Source organism: Delphinapterus leucas, chromosome 3 (assembly GCF_059928025.1).
Source record: "Delphinapterus leucas isolate spDelLeu-1000000601 "Yukka" chromosome 3, BTC_Dleu_Yukka2, whole genome shotgun sequence".
NCBI classification, from domain to species: Eukaryota; Metazoa; Chordata; class Mammalia; order Artiodactyla; family Monodontidae; genus Delphinapterus; species Delphinapterus leucas.
In genome coordinates, this window is record NC_143131.1 from 44,855,939 (window position 1) to 44,873,770 (window position 17,832).

Consider the following 17,832-nt stretch of genomic DNA (forward strand, 5'->3'; position numbering starts at 1 on the left):
AGGAGATGGAAACAACCTAAGTGTCCATCATCGGATGAATGGATAAAGATGTGGCACATATATACAATGGAATATTGTATATAAAAAGAAATAAAAAGAAACGAAATTGAGTTATTTGTAGTGAGGTGGATGGACCTAGAGTCTGTCATACAGAGTGAAGTAAGTCAGAAAGAGAAAGACAAATACCGTATGCTAACACATATATATGGAATCTAAGGAAAAAAAATGTCATGAAGAACCTAGGGGTAAGACGGAAATAAAGACACAGACCTACTAGAGAATGGACTTGAGGATATGGGGAGGGGGAAGGGTAAGCTGTGACAAAGTGAGAGAGTGGCATGGACATACACACACTACCAAACGTAAGATAGCTAGTGGGAAGCAGCTGCATAGCACAGGGAGATCAGCTCGGTGCTTTGTGACCACCTAGATGGGTGGGATAGGCAGGGTGGGAGGGAGGGAGACGCAAGAGGGAAGAGATATGGGAACATATGTATATGTATAAGTGATTCACTTTGTTATAAAGCAGAAACTAACACACCATTTAAGTAATTATACTCCAATAAAGATGTAAAAAAAAATAGATACACAACAAGGATATACTACATAGCGTAGGGGATTATACTGTTGTAGTAACCTATAATGGAATATAATCTGCAAAAGTACTGAATCACTATGCTATATACCCAAAACTAACACAATATGGTTAATCAGCTATATTTCAATTAAAAAAAATAGAACCCCTCCCACACACACAAATGTACACTCTCTACTGCCCAACAATTTTTCTTCTAGAGAAATGCTCATATAAAATACTCAAGGAGGCTTATACAAACACCATTCAGAGTAGTGTTTGTGACAGTGAAACATTCGAGACAACCTAAATATTCATATGGGAACAGAAAATATAAGGACGTATTTTCATAGTGTGAATCATGAAGCCATTAAAAGGAACGAGCCAGATTTATATGCATCAACATATCCAAGAGACTCTAAGACATACTCTTGAGTGAAAATCAAAGTTGCAGAACAACATATAACATGAGATATCTTTCATGTTATACTCCATAGTGCCTATGTGTCTATATATATATACACACATAGTGTAAAAAGACAAAAGACTGGGAAAGAGACACATCAAATAGCAATTGGGGGCTAAGGTGGTGGGGTGGAAGTAATCATGGACTTCTAGTATTACTTGTAATATTTAAAATTTTAAAGAAGCAAATGTGTTCATGTATTGCTTATACAAGTAAAAACTAACAACACAAAAAATGTTTTAAGTCACTGAGCTCAGATCCGGACAGCCTCTAGAGTGATATTCATCTCTCTGATATAAAGTGGCAGATATGGTTTTTTTATGTAAGCAGTTAGAGGATGGCTTCAGAAACAGATTTTTTCCTTCCTCTCTCCCTCTCTCCATTCTTTAGTTTCAGTTAACAATCTAATATGTCTCTTAATGAAGTTAGATTTCTATTAATTGATCATTTAACCTTTAACCATTATTGTGATAAGCTTGGGAGTCCTTCAGTTATTGGAAAATAATTTTATTCACACTATGTAGGGGTTGTGTCTTGCTCTTTCCTCTTGTCGTTAGGAAACCATAATGTTCTGCCAGCAATCGCTTACCTTTTCCCTGATTTCTTTTGCCTTTGCTGTTTTTTGCTTCCTGTTATTTAGCAGCTGTAGAGTGTGTGTGTGCTTTAACTGTTACCCCCTCATATATGATGGAGACTACATTGTGCTTGGAAGTCACTGGAAAAGTGATTGTGGGAGGGGCGGGGTTCAGTAAGCGACTGCTTATTCAGAACACGAGAAGCCAAATGCAGGAACTCCTCCAAGGTAACAAATGACAAAGCCTGGGCCGTGTTCTTTCCATTTCAGAACTGTCCTTTGTCCAATGGCAAAGAGCAAATTAGCCCTTGCAAATTTATGTGGATTGGCTCACACCAGCAATATATATGTTAATGAAACACACAGGGAAGACTTAGTAGTTGGCTTCAGATGGATTTCAAACATGCTGTGACATGGTGTGAAGAGGAAGCTGCGACATTAGGGGGAAGTGTCCTTTTTGAAGCTCCTGCTCAAAAATGCCAACAGGTCAGAATGCTGGTGTAAGAGCAGGAGGAATGTTCTCTGAGAGGTTGCTTTGCATGAGAAGGAACTAGAGACTTTTCCAATATTTACCACATATTATCTGAGAAGTGTTACAATTACCACCATTAGAAAGATTTTTGTCTACATTCATTGTCTCCACCAGCCAAGGGCCTCCCAGGGTGGGAAAAAATAAGGAACTGTCACTTTGCTAGGGGATGTTCAGCTCCACTGAGGAGGGGACAGAGTTGGATGTCTGTAAGAGGAATTTAGCTTTAGGGTGTGAATAACTGAATTTGCCCCCTTTCTAATAAGTCCCAGTTAGTGGAGGGAGTGAAGGCAGGAGTTGGAGGTGGAAGAAGTGGTTGGCAAGTTGCCCAAAATCTAGAAGTTCTTGATCAGCTGACATAAACTGCAAGCTCCCAAGCTCCCTGATTTCACACCATGGGCAGAGTGATCAGAGTGTACTTGCTCATCTCTGGTTCTCGTTTTTAAAGCAGAAGTTTAAAACAGTGCAATATTCTCTCATCTAAGGTTTTGCTTTAAACCACTGAAGACATGGGTGGGTGAAAGCAGCATGTGCCCACTGAGTCAGGGAGGTGTCCAACCTCAGACCCAGGCTGTGATGTAGGGGCTTTTTGGTGTGGTCATTACTGCCAAGCCCTTTGGAAGGAGGCCTTTGTTCAGAAGGCTCAAGAAAGATGGGGAGCCCAGCCCAGGAGAAATATGGGGTAGGGGGCCCGCCCCTGTTAGAGGGCTTCCTCCCATCCTGTTGTCTATGGCCAGGTCGTCTTGAAAACAGTGTTACTTGGCATCTTGAGGCATATGCACTTTCAATGCTATCAGACTTTCTTAAAGTTATCAGACATTCTTAGTGCAGTCAAACCAAGCTCACTTTTAAAAAAATTCCTTTAAAAATCGGGTATTTAAATCAGTTTTAAGAAACTATTAAAGAAATCAGGCTGGCTAATAAAAATCAGACCTGGTTTTTAGAAGAGTTAAGTAGATAAAAGACCCTCAACTACTTTGGGGCAGCTCTGCCTGGTCTGACCCACCCTCCCTCAGGAACTTAGTTGGGAGTGCTGTGCTGTCTTGTTGGAAGCCTTGTACAGGATTGCCTTGCAACGTAAAGCAAACAGCAGTTGTGATCACTGGCATTAATAATGTGGCTTCTGGGCTTCCCTGGTGGCGCAGTGGTTGAGAATCTGCCTGCTAATGCAGGGGACACGGGTTCAAGCCCTGGTCTGGGAGGATCCCACATGCCACGGAGCAACTGGGCCTGTGAGCCACAACTACTGAGCCTGCGTGTCTGGAGCCTGTGCTCCGCAACAAGAGAGGCCGTGATAGTGAGAGGTCCGCGCACGGCGATGAAGAGTGGCCCCCACTTGCCACAACTAGAGAAAGCCCTTGCACAGAAACTAAGACCCAACACAGCAAAAATAAATTAAAAAAATAATAATAATGTGGCTTCTGGAGCAGGGAGCCTAGAATTATCATCTATCTGTCATCTTTCACTCAAAGAGAGAGTGTCAGCAGCCATCGAAGTTTCTGGTACTTGAGAAGACAGGAAAGAGCAATATTTATTTCTCAATGTCCAAAGGGAAATTATAAAATTTCAGTGGTATGATAAATGCTTAAATACTTAATGCAATAAATCCTTCCCTATTAAAAGCTACCCACACCCACAGAGGGATAAATTTCTTCCTGAATTAATAGCGGAGACATAGGCTTCCCTCTCAGGGTAGGAACACAGAACTGCTCCACCCCCTCCTTGCACCTTTAAGAGAGGAAGCACTGTGGTTCAGAAAGGCCCTTATTCCCACCCTAACATGCACAATGCCAACTGTTCCTTGAGAGGGCAGGCTCACCTCACTGTCCTGCTGATTAATCTCGTTGAGGCTTGACTGTTGTAGCAGGACTGTTAGGAGCCTGTAAAGAAAAACAGGAGAAGTGGCTTAAAAGAGCAGAGTCTGAATGCGAACATGACATTAGAAATACAGTCTGCTGAAGGCCTCCAAATGACCATATGCCCTTTGCATTTACTAGGGGAAAGATCCATGGAAAAAAAGCCAGTGTGATGGATAAGAAGGCACAAGAAGGCAGGTAGGAGGAAGACTTCTATCTCTTCTCCCACCTCCTCTCTGTCTTAGTGCTTCTGGAGCAGCCAAAGAGAACGGAGGAAGCGAATCCTCACACTTATTACTCACCAGAACGGTATCCCTTTGCGTTCACTCTAAGAAGCAAAGTCCTCCAGTGCTTATTTTTTATTCATTTTCCATAAATTTATAGAGTGCTTTCAAATTGCTTCACCACTAGGTACACGTGTCATGCCTTCTAAATGTACTGGAGGCAATCAGCATTTACAACTTCCGCTTATTCTTTCTAAAACGCACAAATACCTAAGCATGCAATGGCAGTTATCAGTGTGAAACAACTGCCAATGATTCTCAAGTTCAAGTTCTTATCCCACTTGGGCCCAATACTTGGTTGACTGAGGTCAGTACTCCATATGTGGGAGAGAAGCAGTTGAGTATAGTGGTTAGGAGCCCAGACTCTGGAGCCAGACTACCTGGGTTCACATCCCAGTCCTGTCACTGACCGGCTCTGTGACCACAGGCAAGTAACTTCACTTCTCTGTGCCTATGCATCCTCATCTATAAAATGGGGGTAATAAAAAGTGCCTACCTTATAGATCAGTGTGAGGATTAAATGAGTTAATATGCATACAGCATTTAAAGCATGCCTAGAACACAGTAAGTGTTATTTCTAGAATACTTAACCCTAGAAGTTTTAACCCTGGCTCCATCTCAGAATTCCCTGGGGAGATTTTTTTTACCTGGGCTGTATATTCAAGGTTTCTGATGCAGGAGGTCTGGAGAGCAGCATAGCTTCTACCGTTTAAATAAGCTGTTCAGAAAATTCTGGTAAACAATCAGATTTGGAAACCACTGAGAAAGGTGCTGAATGAATAAATCAATGGATACTCATTGTTATAGAAGGAACTGTGTCCCTCCCAAATCTATATGTTGAAGCTCTAACCCCCCAATGCCTTAGAATGTGACTGTATTTGGAGACAGAGCCTTTAAAGAGGTAATTAGGTTAAAATGAAGGATTACAGCGGGCCTTAACCCCATTTGACTGGTGTTCTCATAAAAAGAGGAGATTAGGACACACAGAGTGACACCAGAGGCACACGCTTACAGTGGAAAGACCATGTGAAGAGGCAGCAAGAGGATGGCAATCTGCAAGCCAAGGAGAGAGTCTCAGAGGAAACCAACCCTGCTGGCACCTTGATGTTGGCCTTCCAGCAGCGGCCTTCAGAACTGTGAAAAAATAAGTTTCTGCTGTTTAAGCCATCCAGCCTGCGGTATTTTGTTACAGTCACCCCAGCAAACTAATATACTCACCAAGATGATAAAGGATTGTCTACGGGCAGACAATGAAAAAATTCGGCAATTATTTTGGAACAATTATTTGAAAAATAAGATGGCTTAGCCTCCTCCTGAATCAGATTTTCACTGTCTCTCAGCTGAGATGACATCTAAAGTCCTAAGTAGCAAATTGCTTAATATTAATCAGAGGGATTGATCATACTGTGTTACAAAGAGAACTTAAATGGGGGTGGACTTCTTCAGTAGGGGGAATATAACCAAGAAGCCTAGGTTTTAAATCTAGTCTTATCACTGTTTTTTGGGGAGCCAGGATACTGCTGTGATTTAATTCTGGCCTCACCACTGCATGACCTCGCTGAGCTTCTGTATCCTCACTTCTCTAACAAGGATAATAACAGCAGTGGTGGCGGTGAGGGTTAAATAACATAACAGGTGTAAAACTCCTAGTATACAGATTTTAAAGGAACAGTGTCTATGACTGTAAACAGCACATCTCTTTATCCTATCTGAATTCTAGAATTTCTCCGTCAGGTGGGAAGATGCTACAAAAATAACTGTATTTTGGTTAATGCTATTTTTTATATTTTCCCTTATAGCTGCTTTATGGGGGGGAGGGTAACAGGTGACTATCTTTCTTCTTTCTTTCTTTCCTTCTCTCTCTCTCCTCTCCTTTCTCCTCTCCTCCCCTACCCTGCCCTCTACTCTTCTCCTCCCTTCCCTTTCCTTTCTCTCTCTTTCTCTCTCTCTGTCCCCTCTCTCCCATTAATGGCCATTGTCTAATCTCTCGGGCACATGTGGTCCGAAGTGCTGGGGGAGGGAGAGTGAGAGTGAGCAGAGGTCAGTGGTGGTCCAATCTGGTTATCCTCAGCTAACCCTGAGCAGACTGAGATCAGCTGTAGTCGGACAGGATCTTCTGGGGCTCCTCCAGAGCAGTGTGATCACATTCGGGGAAGTTGGCTCTAACCAGATGAGAATGGGGGTGGGGAGATCAAGACCTCTTCTCACATCCTGGGTGAGCCTCCAAGGGTCACAGGGTGAGCCCTGTGCTGGATAGTCCTCTGTTTGTCTCTCAGATCCAGTCTCTGCCCTGCAATGTCCTACTCTGAGGCTGACCTCCAATAATTCATCATCCAGGTCCCTTGCCCTCTGACCTCCCACTGGGTTTGGTCAGCGGGAGAACCAGCAGGAGGAAGGAGAGAAGCCACTTTCCTTTCTGACAATGATTTTTTTCCTCTACTAAAGGCCTTGGCTCCTGCCAGGTGGCCCCTCTCCTACACTACAACTACCGCCCAGCTCTCAGCAGGTTTCCAGTAACAGCTTCCTTCCTCACCTCTTGTGGCCTAGGGGAGGAACATTTTCCTGCTTTTGGAGGGGTGTGGGGGTGGCAGACTGTCACCATCTCTTGCCAGTTAATTTCAAATAGTCTTTCATTAAACTTTCTTAGTCATCTCGTTTACTATTTCATGTCTTCCCTGTCACGACCCTGAGTGACATATGCCAATCTATACTGCTTGCCTCCATTTGACTCCTAAGTCACCGAGACTCATCGATCTTTAAAGCTGGTACAAATTTACAGATGAGTATTCTCTCTCTCTCTTTCTCTCATTTTATGAGAGCAAATGACCTGATGCACTACACTGCTTGCCAAGGCCATCACACGTTGCCCTGGTTGTCCAGCCTGGGCTAGAAACCAGGTGTCTGCTTTCCAGCCTTGTGCTTCTATCCTGTTCCGTGGTTCAGAGGTAATCTGCAAGATACCTGTCCCACATCTGTCTTAATTAACAGCGGACTTGCAGACCTCTTAGTTTTGTTTTCTCAGAGCTCCTGTTTTGTGCTAAGGTGACCCAGGAGTATTTCTCCCATGACCCCCCAGCCCAATTTCCTATTAGCACCATCTAAAACTCTGCTCTCAGATCTCCAGGCCACAGCATAAGGCTCACCTCATCCCAGCTGCCAGGACAGCAGGCACAGGTCCCCAGCAGGAGCTTTCCCAGACAGGCAGAGTGGTCAGGGATAAGAGCACAGAGGCTAGAGCCAGACTGCCTCTATTAGAAGCCCTGCTCCCTCACCAATCAGCCAGACCTTGGACAAGGTATAAAACTCTCAGTGCCTACATTTTCTTATCTGTAAAATAAACATAACAACCCTACTTCTTAAAGATTTGTTGTAACTTTAAATGGGTCAAAGCATATAAAGCACTTAACATGGACTTTACATACTATAATAAATTCTATATAATGATTAATTTCTTAAAAGGCTCCTACGCTTTATATTCTGGGGTCCCGTGATTGCCATTAGGTGATTGGTAGGCCAGAGAGAGCTCAGCTAGATGTATCCAGGAAAGGGGGGAGGGTTGTCTCCTTGAGCTTCTCTGTTTTGCTGGCCCCTTGGGCTCACAGTCCTGGAGGGGGCTCAGCCCAGGGATGGCTGGGAAAAAGGGTCCCCAAGCCAGTCATCTGCTCTCCTGTCCCTGAAGCTGCCTGAAACATCCACTGCAGGTTAGAATGCATCACCTGGAAACTAGAGAATAGGACCCCAAAGAAATGATTTCCTTCCTCCCTCTGGCTGTAGTCAAGAGCAATGAAAAGAGGCAGAGCTGCTGGCACTCTGGCAGGAAAAAAAAAAAAAAAAATCTGCTGGTAACCATGGAGACCATAAAAAAGACTTTCAGAGAGCCCTGTGGCTGCTTTCAGAGGAAATCGCTGCTCGCCTTGCAACTCTAGCATGCGCAGTGTTGTACAAACACAACTGCGTGCTCTTTGGAGCTCTATCTTAATGATCATGCCCCCTCTTTCACATGGAGGCCCTCTGAATGTCCCAGCCAAGGAAGCAAGAAAAGCAATAGGGAGCTGAAAGGGAGAAAACTCGGACCTGCTGAGAAGCAGAGCATTCAAAGCAGGAAGGGGACTCATGAGATGAAACCTGTGCTCCTTTGCTTTTGTACATCCAGCTTGCCTTCGTGTTCTTAATTATAGGTCCTTCATCCTGGCAGCAGCTTAGATTTCCCACAGCGATGTAGCTTAGCTAAGGCTGTATATTGCCACTGGTTGGTTTGCTAGTGAGTTGTTTCCATCAGAGAACCAAAATTTCTCTGGAGGCAAAGGGCTAATTGAAGTGTCCCCTTGGCTTGTTTATAAGCAGCTTCAGTTTGAGACTTCACTCTAAATAGTCTCCAGCAAGCACCGAGTGGAAGGAGTGTGCTGTTTGGAAATATAGGAGTTAGTGGATTTTAAAAGGAGTATGAATACCTGAGTACAAGGCCACAAAGTGGCTGGTACATATGCTTATGATTAGAGGAAAAATATAGATGCATGTACACTGAATGGTTGAGTCTAATGTTCATTGGGTTCTAAAATCTTGCAATGCTCTACAATGTCCCAAGGTTAATACAAATGGGAGCGCTGTTCATACCCTGATGACCTTCGCAGTACATGTGTGCTCATGTCAGTGGGTGCAGGACTGTGTGGGCATGCACCTGTGTGTGCAGATATATTTTTTGTGGACCTGTGTGTGCTAAGGTGAAGAAGGCCAGGGTGAGAGCTGGTGGGTGGCCGTAGCAGGGTTTCATTCTTTAGTGCTGATCTACGGTATTTTATTCATCATCGATATCATCACCCTCATCATCACCACTAACACTTACTGAACATGGACAATTGACAGTGTTCAGTGCTTTCCACGTATTTTCTCATTTACTTTTGCCTACTTCCCTATGAGGTAAGTACTGTATTATTCCTACTTTCTAGAAAAGAAAGCTAGCTGAACCTTGACATGTTAACTTGCCCAAGATAATGTGGTAAGATACGGAGCCAGATTCATACTCAGTCAGTCTGACTCCTGAGCTGGCACTCCTGGCCACCCTTTACCTCAATCCCAAAACAGGAATTTAGGTGGTTTTCAGATACATATAGTAAAACAAGATCACAAGCGAAAACACTAGGCAAAGAGAAAATGAGGGCAGGATAAAGAACACATAATTATGGTCCTATGTGCATGCCAGAGGTGAGACACAAATTAGGCTTTGAGTTTTCTAAATATGCAAAGAGAGAAACATGATCATAAGTCACAGTGTCCACATAGTAAAAATAAAAAATAATTTATCAGGAGAAGCACAGGAATTCCTCCTTTAGTAGAAATTTTTCTTGTGGTTTTTCAAAAAGATTTTTTTGGACACTGTAACAAAAAAAAAATTTCCTGACAATCAGACAATAAGGAGTTTTGTATGGCTGTTTCTTATAAGGCCTCTCAGTGTAGACTGAGGGCTTAATGATAAAATGTGGCCATTAAAGTAAATTCAACAAGTCCACAGCAGTGGACTCCAGGAGCACAGCAGACCCATTGGGCAGGTTACTTATCTTCACACATGCAGTATGCAATTAGTTTTCTTCTTGATGCCTTAGTTTTCTCATCTATAAAATGGGGATAGAAATATTACCTATCACATAGAGGTGTGGTAAAGATTAGATGAGATAGTACGTGGAAAGCACTAAGAACTTTGCTCAGAACATGATAAACAATGAGTGCTGTTTGTCATCATCATCCTTTTTGTAACTACAGACCTATATGCTTTAATGGTCAGACAAGCTGGCCTAAAGTTGTATTCACTTAGGAAAATTAAATAGTCAAACAGGTATGCATGGCCTAATGGAAGGTCACTCCCTTCTGCGTTATGATTTTAGGATTAGAAAGTGCCCATAAGACAGACCAAGAACTTTTTTTCTCAGAAAACGATTCTGAGTTCATGCAGACACACAAACAAATGGGCAACTGAAGTCCAACTTCTCTGGTGCGGTTAGTTTCGGCTTGAAGGATTTAATGCAGATGTTATCAAACTCTGCCACGGCCATACAATTTCTCAGTAAAACAATGATAAAATATCTAATTTTAAGCAATGTAATTCCATAAGGAATCCTTTCAGTCAAGCTAGTTTTGAAATGTTCTCTAGGTAACAAAGCCAGTTGATTTGCTATATGGGTTGTGTCAAACTAAAGGTTGGCACTTGCCATCTATCCCTACAAGGATGAAATCACAAGCTGCTGAGACTGCTGACCTTCAACACCCCCTGAAAGGAGTTCAGGGTAGATCAGGAATGAGGCACTCTGTGCTCCGGGAAAAACTGGCAGGACTGGCCTTCAGATATTTTCAGGAGAAGATTTTATGAGCCCAATTCTTGCATCTCCTCATATCTAGAAAAGCACTAAAATCTTTCATGTGGACGTCTGCTCCTCGTGACCAGCAGCAACCTTCTGCAAAACTGTGTGCTGGACTGCACGTACTCCCCCTTCACTAAAATCACATATATACTGACCTTCCCCCCTACCCCTTTGCAGCAGTTGCTCAGAGCTATCTGAAATGCTCTCTCCTGGGCTATAAGTCCTCATTTTGCCCCAAATAAAACTTAACTCACAACTCTCACGTTGTACTTTTTTTTTTTTTTTTTTTCAGTCGACAGTTGTTAAGGTTTAACCCAATTCATTTTCGGAGAACATTTAACAGGTATGATAATTTTGGTTTTGGAATATTTAATCTTAACCTTTGGGTTTTACTAGTTACAGCAGCTAGCATTACCATAACAAAAGCAGATTTTATCTTCCAGAATCAGCTAACTGTCCATTTAGGACAATAAAGCTATATCATCAGCACACAGAGGATGTTTATTTTTCTGGCTTCAGCTCTTCCTAAGGTGGTGACTGGGTCATTTGGGACAATTTCATGAGAAGGGGAAGCCACAGCTCTGTGTTATCTCAGTTATAGTGATGTAATGTAAATCCTAGAGAGTCTAGGGGCACTGCTGGGCATAATAAGAAATAGTCTAATAAGTCCACAAAAGAGGAAGTACATTTAGTTTTTAATATATTATTGTAGTGATTTCAAATGATGAACCAAATCTATTGACCAAATTGATCCTGAGTGTGATTCTGACTGCCAAGGCTTAGTTCACCCCTCAGGTGCAATGGTTTAATGGCAGAGCCAGGTTTTCACCAAAATTCTTGTCCCCCTTTCTTGGATTGGAATCATCACCAGAAGGTGGATTCTTGGTCAGGGACTATATTCCCCACCGCTCTTTATGGCCAAATGACTCATCCTTATTAATGGAATGTGAGCAGAAGTGAACTGTGTCATTCACAGGCTGAGATTTTAAAGAAATAAGTAAGGCTTATCTAAGCTCCTCTTACCCTATCTGCAGGCCAAACAAAAAGGATTCTGTGATGCTAGGAGATGATGAAGCCACAAGCTTGCATCCCTGAATTACCTGTGGAGGGGAGGCTCCCTGCCCCCATCCAGGAAACATATATTGGACTAAACTTTTATTATGTTAAAATGCTGAAGTTTTGGGTTTTATTTGTTACAACAGGTATGATTCCCGTAACTAAAGCAGGTGTTCATTTTCCAGAATCAGGTAGATTTTGAAATGACTACTCTGAGTGAGGCAGGTAAAAATCATCTAAGTGGAGTAAATTGGGGCAGAAGAGTCTTAAAAGGTACGTTTAAAATGTATGTTCTAAAGATTACTCTTGGGAAGACAGTATGATTTTGTGACTAAATATTTTTGTGGGTTGTCTAGAAAAGTCACTCTTTTTTCATCAAAAGGCAGTTATCTTTTTATGATGTCTACTGATTGTTAGCTCTGGGATTGCTGTTTCTTCTCTAAACTTCCCTGTTTTGTTGGGCTTTGAGTAAATCCTAGTTTTCTATTATTCCTGGATATGATCCAATGATAATAAGAGGCAAGGCTTGGTTGGGAATAGTCCTGGAATTTCCCAAGTCCTTTAACTTTAGTGTAAACAGACTGAAATGAAGAAATCCTATTACCTCTCAACCTGGAAGGGGCCTTGGTCTCCTCAACCCCCGCATGGCTTCAGTTTACTTCTGAACACAGAGTCTGAAGGAGGCAGCAGAATGCACCCACCGTGCTGCTGGCCTGCAGCCTAGCTCTGGGGAGTGTGAAGTTCCTGTCAGAGGCCTGCTCTGTCAGCAGAGGTTCAGGAAGTGCCTGGAACGGAACCTTGCTGATTCCACAGTGGGAAGTGTGCTGTCATCAAGCTGCCAGGAGGGGCTTTCGAAAGACTGGGGACCCAGGCCACTTGGATACAGAGGCCTGGGGTAGCTACACTTGGTCTGGGCAAAGCTTTTTCCTTTGTTGCTCAATCGTCTTACAAAAAGGTGACCTCAATCATCCAACTATTTGAGGGCTTTCTTTGCATGGTCTCCAGCAGCACACACTTCTGGTTTTCCTTCTCACCCACTGGTACCCCTGTCTCAGTCTCCTTTGCTGGGTCTTTGCCTCCTTCCAGCCCATAAATGTTGGCATGACTCTGGGTTCATACATTAACCTTCCCTTACCCTGTTTGGTTTCCATCACAACACTCGTCACTATTTGAAATTACCCTATTTATTTGTTTACTACTGTGCCACTTAACTCCTGCACTAGAACGTAAGCTCTGTGAGGTCAGAGACACTGGCTTGCCCACTGGGGAACTCTAGGGCCTAGAGCGGTGGTTGGTCCACAATAAGCACTCAATAAATAGTTATTCAGTTAATAATTGCCTGATTAATTGAATGAATGAATATAAGAAATTCAGATGATGACAAACAGCATTTCTTCTTAAATCAGAGACTAGGAGAAAAGGGTTTTATCGAAGTAAAACTGGGATTGAAACTAGAGTTGAGATTGTTCCAGGATATTTTGATTCACTGAGATGGGGTCCTGTCTGCTGCAAATACCAAAAAAATGGATGGATTTTGTTTTTATTTGCCACATGGATTGGATTAGGTGACCTTCTAATCCAAGTTGGGTGCCTCCCAACTTGAGCGTCGTGTGAACCTGGCTACGTACCTCACATCGGGCTCAGCGGTGGCAGCGTGCAGTGGCAGACGGCCATTTTTATCAGGGATATTGTGCTTGGCACCATTTCTTAGTAGACTCACACAGCCTTCCAGCCAACCCTGGAAAAGCAAGAGCATCGTTATATAACACAATCTCGCATAACATAGTAACAGAGTCCAACAAACTTTCTCCAGTTTTCTTTCCCTTTCTTCTTTGGTTTGGCTAAAAACATGTTCTACTGGACCTGAAGTGGTTGGTTAAGGACCATAACTCCCATTTAGACAACAGAGGGCTGAAGGTCTTGAGGTGTGGATTCCTGAGTCTTCTGAGACCTTTACCCTGTAAGATGCAGACTGATTCCTAGACTCTTCTGCGTCTGCCTCCCCATTTCTAGGGCCACTTGCTGGCATTCCACTTTTATACCCAGTTCCTAGAGCCAAATGTGGCAATGTGATGGGGGTGATTAATCAGCTCTAGACCCTCATTCTATGGGCTTAGCTCCAAATCATGCTCGTCAATGGTCTGACCTGGATGTCATTGTCCAATTCCAAAACTGGGCTCCTATGTCATTCTTGAGTCACAGCCTCCACTCGATGCCTCAATTCATCTATATCTGATAAATGGTCCTTCGTCCTCTTTTCCAAGTTCTTTTTCTAGTAACCACAAAGATAATATCTTGCTTATTCTAGTCAGTCCCCTTCCTGATGCCTGGAATTCTAAACTAAGCCCTACTCCAATGGCTGGGACCCTGCCACCCTGTTGACTGATCTTTCTGCTGCTGAATATGGGGCTATCACCAGCACCCTCTAAGGGCTCCCCATTGTTGTGTTTTATCCCCCTATAAATTCCCCAAGAAACTTCCTTTGAACTCCCTGTTGTCTACTAATTCACCAGATTGAGACCTGATATTGCCACATCTGATGCTTGTCCCTCCTTGGTTAGCACTTACAGCTGGGTCATTTCTCCACTGTCTCTCCTATTTCAAAGGGAAAATATAACTGCAGGCTAGTCCTCCCTTTCTGTTTGTTAATACTTTAAGTAACTGACCCAACCCTGCTGATAACTGAGTTTGGCTCACATGCCAAGGAGGACACCTCCTACATTCATCCAGAATCATTTGGGTTACTCACCTAATTAGAAGTAAACTTATAAGTAAATGAAGTATATAAGTATACTTATATGAAGTATATGAGTATAATAATAACTATGAGTAACTGAAATTATTATTATGAAGAATAATATAATAAAGCTCTATTTTTTCCTGCCTTCTTCCGTTCCTGTATAGTTAAGCCTCAAGATTACCCAGTAACAAGAGAAAGATTACTGAAGATTTTCCCATGCAGTACTGGAAGCAATAAAAATGTTACTAAATGCATGGAGGAGAAAAAAAGATAATCATCAGAAAAGACCTTTTGGTTCTGAAAAGTCTGCAAAAAAAATCTTTCTACAAAAGCACATTAAAATTCATAGGGTCTAAAATTGAATATGGCTTTGTAGAACTGACCAATAATATCTGTCTTAAGTAGAAGCAAATAATTTTCATAGTTTACTAATGTATTAAATCTGGTTTTAGTTCCTAATGCCCATCATCAAGTTTTCTGATTAAAAGGGAAAAATATGGCCAGGAGACCCAAAAGAAAGGCATGCTGGACAAATTTCAGAGTTGCCAAATTTTTGAGTGGCCAAAGTTTTACAGTTTTTGAAAAACAAATCTTCTGATGCGGAAGGGTTTGAAACATTTTTATCATTTTGCAACATTTCCTGGAACTATGGGTGTATGTGGTTTTCTTTCTTTTCTTCAGAAAAGAAATCAGAAAACCATTGACTTCATCTGAAACCCATGGTCACTATTCAGAACCAACAAATATGTTTTCGACCTACTATGTTCTGGGTGATTCTGCATGTGGTTCTCCTTCAACAGTGATAAACTTAGGGTATTATTTTTACTACATTTTACAAATGAGGAAAGAGGCATAAGGAGGTGAAGAAATTTGCCTAGGATCACACAGCTATGGTAAATTTATTTGTATACTGAGCTTGAAGCTGTGACTGAGACAGTTTCTGAGTGCTCCCTTTGCCTAGTTCCTCTTTAATACTTGAATACAAACATTGCCAGAGGGAGTGGTGGGCTTCACTGTGTAATCACTAAGATACCACCTACTCTCACTTTCCCAGGGATCCTCAGGAGAGCCAGTGAGGGGCCCTGCTTTGGGCTGCCAGACAGAGGTGGGGTCAACAGTAAGAGGGTAATGCCCATGCTGTCATGCTGGCATACTTCCCTATGCAGCTCCTTAGAATGTGTTCCTAGAACGAGTTGTATGCAACGGTGGCACCTCGCTAGGCTCACTGTTCACTGTGATCTAGAGGAGAACTTCTTCCCAGTCCCTTAAGTGCTACCTAGCCCAAGAAATTTGAAATTTTGAATTTTAGAATTTTGAAAGAAGTGTAGCTTGGTTTCACTCTATTCTGTATGCTAGCGGCAGTTAAATTTAGAAACCATCTCTATTCCCTTCCTCCATCCCCTGATCCAAATTTTCTCTTTTCCTCATCTCAGACACCAAAAATCCCTACAGCAAGAGCAGTTATTAGGGCATGTGCCAGAAGGGAGGGGGACCGGAAAGGCCATCATAAGTCTGTCTGAGACACTGGACTTCACCTAGTACTCACAGATCAGTGTGTTTCAAACTTGAATGGGCATAAAAATTGTTGGGGAGATTTGTTTAACGTGCAGGCACTTCTCTCTCCACCCATAACCCCTGTCCTGCTCCCAGAGTGTCTGACTCAGGAGGTCTAGAGTGTAATCCAGGAACCCACATTTGAAACAAGCACCCCAACACTTTGAAAAGTTCTTCCCAGTTTCATGTGTGAGTCCTAGAGAAAGAGGGCATGCAAATAAGAAATGAAAGAGTAGTGTCTAAAGAAAATCTCTGTGAGGACTGGGCAACACTTTATTGCAAGCAGGAAGGTGTGGTGTTTGGGGAAGGGAAGTGTTCTACTTGTCCAGGGCAGCTTCAGGACACCGTGGGTGAATCCACCACTGTCAATGGGCAGCAACAGCAAATGCAAGAAGCTGCATCGGCAGCAACAGTGGTTATGATGAAGATTTGCAGGAGCCACGTTGGAGAGGAGGGAGAATGATGACCTTCGTGTGGCAACAAGGAGGACTTGTTTGACTTGGACTCAAGATAGCCCTGGAGTCTCCCGAAAGGATTACAGGGAAGATTTGAGAGGAGAGAGGTTTGAAGATTTTCAGTAAGGCTTTACCAAGCTTGTGCTAATATTGGGAAATGCCAGACTGAAATCTCGTGTTGAGGACTGGCTCTGTGTAATTTTTAAGTTAGGCACTGATTGTGGGTTGAATCCTATGCTTGGTGTTGTCCTTAAGAGACTGGTATTTCTCCCCTACTCCCTACCCACCACTCTTCCCAGTTCTCATTGTTCTCTACTTTGCTCATCCTTCAGCTTCCACTCAACTAATCCTACCCCAAAGAGGTTAACTGCAGCTTCAAGTGTTACCACCCACTGAGGGTATTAACAGAGGGCATTCTTAGGAGTACCAAGTGTGCTGAGAAATGCCCCAAGGGAAATTCTGATGCAATTAAGATGGAAAAGAATATTTCTCTCATGGCAATATCACCTCTAACTTAGAGGATTGTTAGGAAGATCCAAAATGACTTCAATCCATGAAACCAACTCTAAGTCATTATATAAATGTTGGACATTATTAAAGCAAAACTTTTAAGTTCTATTTCTGTTGGCCAGCTGCACAAATCTAAGAACACTCTTCTGCAAGTGGGGCCCCATAACAACACATTTAGTCCACCCCACTCTTTGACAGCCACCACAGACACAGTTGGTACCAGATAGGTTGCCAGGCATAGACTTGTGCGGCCATAAGCATCCTGCATGTTAATATTGGCTCCCATCTTCAACAGCAGCTTCACTGTGTCCACTTGACGTCCAGAAACCGCATGCATTAAGGGTGTACATCCTAGAACGAGACATTTCAACAGCTTTTAAGAATGTTTGACTTGTGACTTCAGACTATACTACAAAGCTACAGTAATCAAGACAGTATGGTATTGGCACAAAAACAGAAATGTAGATCAATGGAATAGGATAGAAAGCCCAGAGATAAACCCATGCACATATGGTCACCTTATCTTTGATAAAAGAGGCAAGAATATACAATGGAGAAAAGACAGCCTCTTCAATAAGTGATGCTGGGAAAACTGGACAGCTACATGTAAAAGAATGAAATTAGGACACTTCCTAACACCATACACAAAAATAAACTCAAAATGGATTAAAGACCTAAATGTAAGGCCAGGCACTATCAAACTCTTAGAGGAAAACACAGGAAGAACACTCTTTGACATAAATCACAGCAAGATCCTTTTTGACCCAACTCCTAGAGAAATGGAAATAAAAACAAAAATAAACAAATGGGACCTAATGCAACTTAAAAGCTTTTGCACAGCAAAGGAAACCATAAACAAGATGAAAAGACAACCCTCAGCA

At 42.6% G+C, this 17,832-nt stretch overlaps 1 protein-coding gene across 1 annotated transcript in view; it reads right to left on the reverse strand.

The window, feature by feature from the left end:
• The window catches only part of ANKRD55 (ankyrin repeat domain 55), a 107,211-nt gene that overhangs the window by 47,311 nt on the left and 42,068 nt on the right, over positions 1–17,832 (reverse strand). The window contains exons 3-5 of the mRNA XM_030759624.2: positions 17,172–17,302; positions 13,321–13,430; positions 3,963–4,023 (exon numbers count right to left, since the gene is read on the reverse strand). Of these exons, the coding sequence (XP_030615484.1) occupies positions 3,963–4,023; positions 13,321–13,430; positions 17,172–17,302 (302 nt within the window). The remainder of the gene's footprint in view (positions 1–3,962; positions 4,024–13,320; positions 13,431–17,171; positions 17,303–17,832) is intronic.